We start from the raw sequence: 10,088 nt of genomic DNA, 5'->3' as shown, positions 1-10,088 counted from the left end.
TTTCATACAGATCTTAATCAAGCTATAGTCTACTCTTAACCACTTTGCCAAACCCGTTTTCATTATATCCCTTTCTTCTGACCTTCAATCCAGCGTCCATACCGTTTTGTTATTTTAAATGCTTATAATTTCAGTATATAAGTATTTATTCACCTTATTTTGCCAACTGGTTCTTCCCATCTTCTTGGTTACTTTATCCCTGAGTCAGTTGCGTAGGGATATGCAGTGCAGCCAGGCAAAACACTGGGACCCGTGGCTTCTGGTCTGTTTAGTAATATGCCTAAACTTTATTTCTAAGTGAAAGAAACTAAACCGCCAGATGCGAAAATTGTTGGTCTGCGTTTATTTCAATTGTTTACCGCACCCCCCCCCCCTTATATCACAATGGATGGATACACAATTCCATAGAAAGTATGTCACATCGCGCAATGCATAGTAAAGACAATTTAAGCGCAGATGCACCAGCATGGAATCCTTTGTGCAATCAATCACTCTCTATCGAGGTCAGCAGGTATGTGCTGTCAGACAATCCCATGCACAGTGACCACAGTACACTGATATGTGTGCACATCTTCATTGACGACACCCCTTCAGTAGACTTACTCTTTTAATAAAGTACAGTTTTTGTGTAGACAACATTTGACACTTACGACGTGTAAGTTTTGCTTCTTTATTGTTTTCAAGTACTGTACCTGGTTTAATCATATTGTGTAATTTACAAGATACTGTATGAAATTGTAGTCTCTAATTGACATGAAACAAAACCGGGCCTACCTAAACCTAGGGCCTAGGCTTATTTCCAGTGGCGGATTTAGAAGGGGTGGCGTGTAAGGGGCGAACGCCCCCCCCCCCTATTTTTTGCAAAGAAAAAATTACACCCACAGTGTTTAAGTCTTCTTTTCCTACCAAAAACCCCCTAGGAGAGTGCTATTCATAAATCCACTTGGTGAGAAATAGAACACTTGTAATTTACTCAATGTTAATGAACAGTAGCGGATTTTGTTGTTTGACGACTTTTTTAACGGATTTTGGATATTAGTTTTCCTTTTTTCCTGATATTATGATTTTTATGCTCAATGTTGCTGAGGAACTTCATCATGTTTTCTAGAAGTGAAATTTCTCTTTTGAAATGGTGTACATTTATGAGCCTTTGCATGTTGTCAAAGATTATGTTTGAAATGTTCGTGGAAGAGGCACTAAAACCACAGCTGTGAGTAGATGAATTATTACTAAAATGACATATGTCATAGTTGCATATTGCAGGTACCCTGTATATTAAAATTTCTTTTAAAAGACATACACCTATTTTTTTTTTATTTCATTTGCTTTTTGTTTAAAGCTATCGTTGTGCAGATATCCAAATTCAAATTTTTAATGATTAGCAAGGGACAATACATCTTTAAAGGACGCAGTACACTCTTCAGAAAGGGGTAGTGGATTGTCTCCTGGTACTGCCCAAACCACCAAACAGTTGCAGAACCTTCGACAAGATGAAGGCAGCACCCCCTTAACGTAAGAAGATGAAGCCCAATCACATATGAGTAAACTAATTACAATTATTGGATTTACGGTGTAAACAATTTTGTGCAATAATTCTAATTATTGTATAATGATGACAGTTTGGTATAATTGGGTACTGCAATCAGGAGACATTTTTAACCTTGTTTGTGTTGATATGTTTAGAATTTATTTGTTTTAATGTGTTTCTTTCTGTACGTTAAATAACATTTGGGAGGTAATAAATCAGCAACGTTTACTTATTTATGTACTTTGTAGCTGTAATGATGTCTTTTTTTTTGTGTAAATTAGTGTTGTAATTCTTTTGTAATCGGTAGGCCAACTTTTAAAAATGATTTCTGCATTTCAATTTTGGATGTCATATAATTATTTATGTTTGTATATTCGATATTTTTGTGAGGATGGTATTATTTTTTTTGTAAATGAAAAACCGTTAAATAATATTTGTGAGGTAATAAATTGGAAAAGTTTACAAGAATACAGTCGAAGCTGGCTTTTACAAGTAAATATTCGACTGACAATTTATGATAGAAATAGATATTTTTAATTCTTCACCTATCTCCCTATGTGCATACTGAAGCAGTGTCCAGTCAGCAAGCTTCCACACTATAATCTACTACAGTAGCATAATAAATCCAATCAAAACGTGTGTTGTTGCTCAAAATTTTATTGACAGTGCCAGTGTCGTATTGTCACACTTTAAATGTAGCACCACCGCTTATGGTGTTAGATATGTTTTCAGGAACCTCTCTCAGTAATTTATAATTTCTATGACAGAACATATAGTGTGATAACCGAGCTCATCGAAATACACTTGAAAAGCATGTGAACACTTTTCAAATCCTGAATTGAGTAAGAACAACTTACATTAAAATATGTTTTTTGATTGCTACGCACATTTTCGACAGACGGCATTCCGGGAATTTTGCGTCGAGTTTGACAGTTTTCAAACATCTAATACTTTTTTTTTCGTTTGTATTTTTGAAGTTTCCACAACTTACCGGTACATTAAAACAAAAACTACGTATAAAATTAATTAAATGCATTTTAACGAAGAGTTCTTATCAACGACGATAAAATGGTATATTTCTGTGCGAGAGTACCATGTCTATGTTTGTTTCATGGCAACTGGCATGTACGACATTTTAAAAATGATTTGATTGTAAATGTATCATAACTGATAAGGATGTTTTTTCAACAAATACTTTCAATTAATTACACTTGAATTGTGTCTGGCTGTGGCAACTTTCAGAATAAAGGCTACAAATCTCAAGCTCCTATGAAAGTGAACAATTTTTCTACGCCAAATTATGGTGCTACATCTACGCATAAAAACAACCATTTTGATAGATCTAATATAATTATTTCAAAATTTACTATAGAATCAATTAACAGCATTTGTCTTACAATTAAAAGCATTACATGGTCTTATTGATATTGGTATCAATATTAATATGGGCCTATTTTGGTTCAAAATATATGCAACCGCTTATGGTGTTAGATATGTTTTCAGGAACCTCTCTTAGTAATTTATAATTCAATTCGCATATCATTGGTGTTGCGCCAGCATCGTTACTTCTCTTGAAGTTGAATGACTTGCACAAGGTATGTCTTCGACAAAAATTGGCACACTGTACGCTCGACACAGTTTTGAACGTTGACAAGACGTAGCCAGTGAGACAGAAGTCGTTATGGACCATCATCACAATGTTCCAATCTCTTGCAGCACCTAGGAAAACCAAAGCACCGATGAATATTTTGTGTCACAAAAGGTTGCATGTGGAATAACCTCCATACATAACATTACAAAGTCACAACCTGATTGCATTTATTGTAGATATACTGTCTGGGCCTACTAGACTAATGGTACAGTTAGCAGTTACTATTTTTTTACTGAAGTAATAAAAGTATATAACAGTGGCGTAGTTCCCGTGAGTCTGGGTCGCAGCCTCGGACCCCCTCTCAAAAAGGGCTTCGGAGGGGCCCTGAGACCCTCCTAATACTACCTAGTACTTTAATGCTGAGCCTTAACAGTGGTGTAGCTCATGTACTTTCTGGGGCCCAGGCCCAGTCCCAGTCGAAATGGGGCCCCGGAGAGACTTACTAATTACTATTACTCTACAATAATTTTTCGAAAAAATAAATAGACCAAAATCCCACCAACACATTCTTTGGCAGATTTATTAGAAGGGGCCCCTCCTACTACGACCCAGCATTTTACTATGCAGCTTTGACCAGTAGTGTAACGCCTGTGTGTGTTTTGGGGAACGCCCAGTTCCAAGTCCAATTGAAGTCCGCTTTTGACAATAGGATACATTTCTTCTGAAAAATATATGGGCCGGCGGGCTGCATCCTCACCCACCCTAAAATCTCAGCCTTAAAACATGACAATAAATAAAGAAATAAATACATAATTACCCATCATAGTAGCCTATTAATGTAAAGACGTTATTCATCACATGATCAAATCGATTAAAACAATATAGGTCTAATAATTCGGATGATAAAGTCCTACAACACAGGTTTTATTAAAACAATTAATCAATTTTGTTACATAACCGTACGGTCATTATCGGTATTTTCAAACCTATCAGACGACCCGAAGAAAAAGTGATTAAAAGTCGTACTAGGGGCGTAGATTGGTTACCATCTGGGGGAGGGGTGCGAAAACTGTAAATGTGGAACTACAATGGCATAACGAAGGGGCCAAAGGCCCTGAGCCAGGCGAAGAGGCCAAGGGGCGCGCCGGGAAAGGCCCCGGGGTGACGGTCTGGAGACCTTTGTGATGTATTTTAATAACTTTTTTTGGCACAATTGAGTTCTTAATTTTGTATCGTGATTTCACAAAATAAGCGCAATATATTGTAATCAAAATAATACTTTGATGATCGTCTGTAACTTAATTTATTACACATTGTTTCATTTTTATTATATTGTTTAAAACAAATTATTAAATAAAGTTGAAAACGTTCAATCAAGATAATAAAAAAAAGTTTGTACTCTTTTTCTAATTATTACTGATGTATGTGTTTGTATTATTGAAAAGATTACACAAAATATAAAGTAATTAAAAAAAAATATAATTTCGTTGGCGTCATTTGATATATTTTGAAAATCATAAGATTGTAGAGTACGTCAGCCCGAGTATCATTAACTTAGTTTAAAACTCAGTAGTCGGTAGTACACTACTCCCGGACGCATGCCTACCGGACGGACCCAACGAACGTGAATTTTGCCTCCAGCAAGGACAGGACCGGACAGGATTGAGTACCTGGCCAAAACCATTTTCAATGTGTGGTACAAAAAAAAAAATAAAATAAAACCACAGAAAGGCAGCTGCAGTGTGCGCATAGCATAGGACTTATTGGATACTCAACCAATGGACGAATTCATTTTTATTATGTTGTATCCACGGTTATTAACGACTGGTTTAATTCAGATTAAAAAATTTTTTTTTTTTCTGAGGTCAAAATTATGCTAAATTTTTCTAAAATTATGTCAGCACATATGCTAGATGCTAAATGGGTCTAAATTATGCCAAAAAGCATAATTATGCTAGGTGTGGTCACTGTGGGTGTGGCGCCATCTGTGGTTGGGAGTCATAATGCATGGTAATTTACGCATGAAACTTTCGAGAGATGCTCATGCATGCTGAATGTAAGCCCTATATATAAACCATGTACAGGGAGAGCAAAATAAACGGAAAACACACCACACAGGAAGGAGATGGACAAAAATAGAGGAACATAAATAAATGAGAGGAGTTAAATAGTAGTTTTGGTTCGTTTCCTGGGTACTTTTCCTGGGTGAATTTCCCCATTCCTCTTTCTTATTCAACCCAGGTTTGAATTCTCGTATCCTAACGGCTTCATTTACTTGTCAAAGCATAGGGTCTCTGGGATATTTGCTTAATAGGGTGACATTTATGTTTTGGTTTGTTCCGTTATGTTCTCTTACACTTCGGGAGGTTTTCACAATGTATACGCCTGCGTTGGAGTCATTGCACTTTTCGCATCCTAATTTTATAGACAACTTCTCGCTGTTTGCAGTTAACATTGTTGCCTTGCTTGCACACAGGGCAATTATACGTACATTTCTGTCTGGGGAAGAGGTTGGATTTAACAAGGGTTTGTTTAAGGCTGCTTCCTGCCCGTTCTATAACCTTGACTTTGAGACCTGATTTATGCACGATTTGTTGGATATTACTTGCTAGGTAACTGTTCGGCGTGGCAACCACGAACAGTGCTGTTCCGTACCCTCCGTTCTGAACCCAGGTTTCATTATTTTTCTCTTTCTCTGCTTCTCTTTCATTACATTTCCATTCTTTCGGTCTATACATCGGTACTTCCCCCGTTCCAGAATAGTCTGAAATCTCTTTTTTCGCCCTGTTGTGTACCTGTTTTCGTTCTTGTGTAGTGTAGCCACTCCATTGCATTCTATCTATATGGTGTTGCATATGTAATATTTTATCTTCTGTATTGTGTGTGGATATATTACGCATAGGCCTAATACTTACAAGGTAATTAACTAATAATTGGAGCTTAGTCAGATTTCTTATTGACTTTTTGGTTGGCAATTCTCTTCATAATGTGTGAATTAGTTGTTTTTTGTATTTCTCACCGTCACGTAGTCAATGTGAAGCGTTAAATCTAACACATGTAACTTGTTATCTGAGTGAAGAGCCGGGTGACCTATAGTAACTTTTATAGACGGAGGTGTACATTATTTAGCTATGGTTTGTAGTTTATTCACTATCTCTACTTGGTTGATAGAGAGTGGGGACTGTTTTCAAAGACGATAGTAATATCGTCTACATATCTGGTGAACAGTTTACAGTAGATGCTTTCTCTATGTAGGGCGTTATTAAGTTGTTTGTCCCACCATGACATGAACAGTGTTGCTACTTCGCCCGCTAACCCGCCTCCTTCGGTTTGCTTGTAAAACTTGTTAGCCTGGTTCACGTCGAACTTTTATCTTGATATAGATTTACTTAACTAGTTAAAAGTTCGACGTACGTGAACCACTCAATTATAGCTAGATAAAGGAATTAAGTCACTTAAGTTAAGTGACTTAAACTTCACTAGAATAACGGTAAATTAACTTGCTTAACGGTAAAGTCGGCTCGGATTACAAGGCATCCAGCGCTGTTGTATTGTACCACCATTATCATCTTCTTCCTGGCAACAACGTACTCCAACAATGCTAACAACAACATCGAAATAGTCTCATTAGTCTGATTTTCAGAAATTATTTTAATATTGTGGGTAAAAACCCAGCAAAAGTCTGTTTTACGAATAGGCAATATACCAATAACCTTTGCCCTTTGCATCATCGACCACGTAATAACGTTAAAAAGTCCGATTGCGTACGCTTTCCAAAGTGATAATGTGTATATTTTTCTTAATAATAAAATCAGATTTGTTGTATTTATTTATTGACAATTCAATCTTTTCCATTTCTGCTATAATAGTCGCTATTAATTCAGTTTCAACGAACTACCACCAACGCCAGTCGTTAAAATGAGCGCACATGTTTACGATGACGAAANNNTTAAAACAATATTTTGTTAAATGGAAGAATGCTAGCTAGCGATTAAAATAATTCGTTTTTTATCGAAGGTCAATTTAGCTAGGGCCTAGAGAATACTTAGATTGCGATAAAACACGCTGCTGCACTGTCGTTGGTTCGTACTGGTCGGCTAGGTTAGGTAGTGGAAGCTCACGCCTACCTTCTTTACAGTAGTTTACAATTTTTTTTGAACGAATACCACTTGGTACTAGAGGTTCGTAAAATACAGTAGATGTTTTATTAAACAAGCCTTTCCACCGTGTGACGTCGACGGCCTGAAACTGGCTGGCTGTTTATCTGGCTCTAACTTAGCATCGAACGCAATTAGGGGATTATCGTATCATGTTTCAAGACGGGTATATCTAGATAAAGTTCGACGTGAACCAGGCTGTATGACTGAATAACCATATATGCGCGTTCAACAACAAGCGCGGCTATTATCATTTGTTTGAGATGTGTTCTATTAAGCCGGACACTCACTGCGTCGTACGACCGTCGCACGACGAATCCACATTTGCTTCCGACGCAACGCCGTCTGCTGATTGTCAGTGGCAATCTGAACGGATTCTCATTAAAAAGACGATCCGTTGGGTCCGCGTCATCGCGTGTGTTCTTCGTCGCGTCGCCGTCGTACGCAGTGAGTAACCGGCTTTAGGTATGGCGGTTTGTTTATTCCAGGTATTCCGTCTTATCTTTTCATTGTGGGTGGATCCTGAACATGTAGTGGTGGTGGGGGGGGGGGGTCTACACCGTCCCGTGTAGTGGGGAAAATTGTTGTAGTTCTTCTGGGATAAGTTTGATTTTATATTGATTTTCGTAAAGCTTGATAAATAAGCCTAATTCTTCATGGTTTATGTTGATGAAATCAATATCACTTTTGAGCAGTAGTCACAACATTTGTCAACGGCAAAATCTACATCGATAGATTGGTACAAAGTGACGACATCCATGCTGAATTTTAGACAATTGCTAAGGTCTTCTTCTTTATTACATTTACATCTGGGCAAGTAAGTCCTCGGTGCTTTCACATTATTATTATATCACAGTCTTTGATGAGAGGTTTGAGGAATTTAGACAAGAAATATGAAGCTCTGTAATTGCATGACGTTATAGCACCACACACTTGGCGAAGAGGGGGACCATTTCCGGTCTGGGATACCTTATGGTCTTTCCTTAAGCCATAGAGCGGGGGAACATCATTGTTATTGGTGTGAAAGTTGTTTCGCAATCGTTTGGACCAATTCATTTTCTTTTCAGCCTCTATGTACCGTATTCGTTAAGGGTGGCTTCTTGCATTTTATCGAGATGTTCTTGCATGGATGTTATATAGTTTTTAGGTGTGTCAACAGATAGGCGGCCGGGTTAGTCGGTGGGGTAAATGATAATCTGATTTAATTCTCTTTTTCAGGCTACTAATTGCTCTAGATGTATTTCTGGATATGTTTTCAGGCCCTCTTTTATGTTGATTGTACTCTTCTACTAGTTCTTTAACTTTAACTAGAGCGAATTGCATTTTGGTTTCTGATTGGTGCGTGTCTGGGGGTGGCATGCTGTCGTGTTTTATAGAACTCTCTGAAAGTTCATCAAAATTGAAAACACCCCTCGCTCAGATGACGTTCATTTTACACAAACTCGATCGCGTTTACAACAACGCCAAATTCTAGCACATGCGTAGAAACTAGATAATTTTGGGCACGTCGGCTCAGGGTTGGCACGGCGGGTTTACAAAAGGGCCAAATGCTTCGGCAAAAGATGGAAATAAGTCAAACATGTATGTATAGCACAAAATAATAACGCCAGTTACCTGTACATTCAAGTGATCCAATGGTACTGTAGCCTTCTTCATAATCAAAGTCTGTATCACCCATTTGTAATTTTGTAACCGGCAGAGTAGACATGTCATCAACATATCCTTCGTCCAATCTCCAAGTTTTATCATTTATATTACAGTTACACACAACGTCTGATTGGTTACAAACGTCTGTGTTAATAAAACAAAAGTTCATATTGCAAACCAATGCTGTACCATATTTTAGGTATACTTGTTATTGAGCAACAGATATTTTTACTTTTATCTCCTTGCTCACAGAAGGACACACAGAGAGGACTGGAACTCATGTCCCCTTTAAGCATAGATTACATTAATTTGGGTGTTTTCCGACGTTGGGCATGATATACTTCAAATTTCATTTATTTTATTTATTTACCTTTTTCACCACACATACATCCATCAAATCCTGTAGGAGAACCCCAGTTTGTCATCTCTTGTCCGTCACGTGACCTCCAGTATGCATAGCCTTTGATTCGGGAATGATAGCATTCGTACTAAAAACAACATAATATTATATATAATATTGTCAGATAGGCCTTTGTAAAGAAAGATGAGTATAGGTGAGCAGAAAGAAAGAGATATAAATAACATTAAAATTAAAATTAAAAAAACTTTTATTTTTTTCTTTTGGAAATCAAGATATACAACAAATAATAATAATAATAATAATAAAAATAATAATAATAATAATAATAATAATAATAATAATAATAATAATAATAACTTCTTGCATAAAGGAAACATAAATCATTTTTTGATGAATGTTTTGACATCATAAATCATTAGTCATTGGTGAGTTAACAGATAGGAAGATTCCGTCGCACAGAAAAGAGAAAATTATTACAAGCACTGGTACATGTGTCTAATTCCGCAAGAAATTGTAATTTTGTAACTGGGAAGTATTTTAGAAGGTGGTGGTGCAAAAGTGCATTAGCACCTAAATATTTTTCTATATTTTTCAAGAAATACCCAATCATTTCCTTTTCTATTTACATTTAATTTGTTGTTTGTTGGTCTACTGAAATAGGCTATAGTGATAGCTCAATTTAATTGATCGTATTTTATAAGTAGGTTCTACATAACCCCCTTTCCACAAACACACACAGGTACACACCTTCATGTATTGTTTGCATGCCAGTGATGACGTCATAAGAGCCACTATCTGATCCAT

At 36.8% G+C, this 10,088-nt stretch overlaps 2 protein-coding genes across 2 annotated transcripts in view; both read right to left on the bottom strand.

The window, feature by feature from the left end:
* LOC117123405 overlaps positions 1-247 on the bottom strand; it is a 9,516-nt gene extending 9,269 nt beyond the window's left edge. Inside the window, exon 1 of the mRNA XM_033269306.1 lies at positions 154-247. Coding sequence (XP_033125197.1) covers positions 154-180 — 27 coding nt within the window. The 5' untranslated portion in view covers positions 181-247. The remainder of the gene's footprint in view (positions 1-153) is intronic.
* A 2,038-nt stretch (positions 248-2,285) lies between these two features.
* Positions 2,286-9,368, bottom strand: LOC117123363 (contactin-associated protein 1-like). The gene is made up of 3 exons (XM_033269248.1): positions 9,294-9,368; positions 8,891-9,067; positions 2,286-3,247 (listed from the first exon to the last, which is right to left on the bottom strand). Exons 1-3 carry the CDS (start codon positions 9,346-9,348, stop codon positions 2,979-2,981), a joined length of 501 nt encoding a protein of 166 aa, XP_033125139.1. The 5' UTR covers positions 9,349-9,368; the 3' UTR covers positions 2,286-2,978.
* Positions 9,369-10,088: the final 720 nt, after the last annotated feature.

This window comes from Anneissia japonica, unplaced genomic scaffold, assembly GCF_011630105.1.
Source record: "Anneissia japonica isolate Jap-2015-1 unplaced genomic scaffold, ASM1163010v1 scaffold287579_len849171_cov184, whole genome shotgun sequence".
Taxonomy (NCBI): domain Eukaryota; kingdom Metazoa; phylum Echinodermata; class Crinoidea; order Comatulida; family Comatulidae; genus Anneissia; species Anneissia japonica.
This window is presented reverse-complemented; position numbering and strand designations above follow the sequence as displayed.

What these genes read in the sequence shown, in the direction of transcription:
- LOC117123363 (XM_033269248.1), bottom strand. Translation starts at nt 9,348, where the DNA reads ATGACAAACTGGGGTTCTCCTACAGGATTTGATGGATGTATGTGTGGT. An exon ending in ATGTATGTGTGGTGAAAAAG is followed by an intron (nt 9,068 to 9,293) that starts GTAAATAAATAA and finishes TTATTAACACAG; the next exon opens with ACGTTTGTAACCAATCAGAC. An exon ending in TGGATCACTTGAATGTACAG is followed by an intron (nt 3,248 to 8,890) that starts GTAACTGGCGTT and finishes TGGTTTTCCTAG; the next exon opens with GTGCTGCAAGAGATTGGAAC.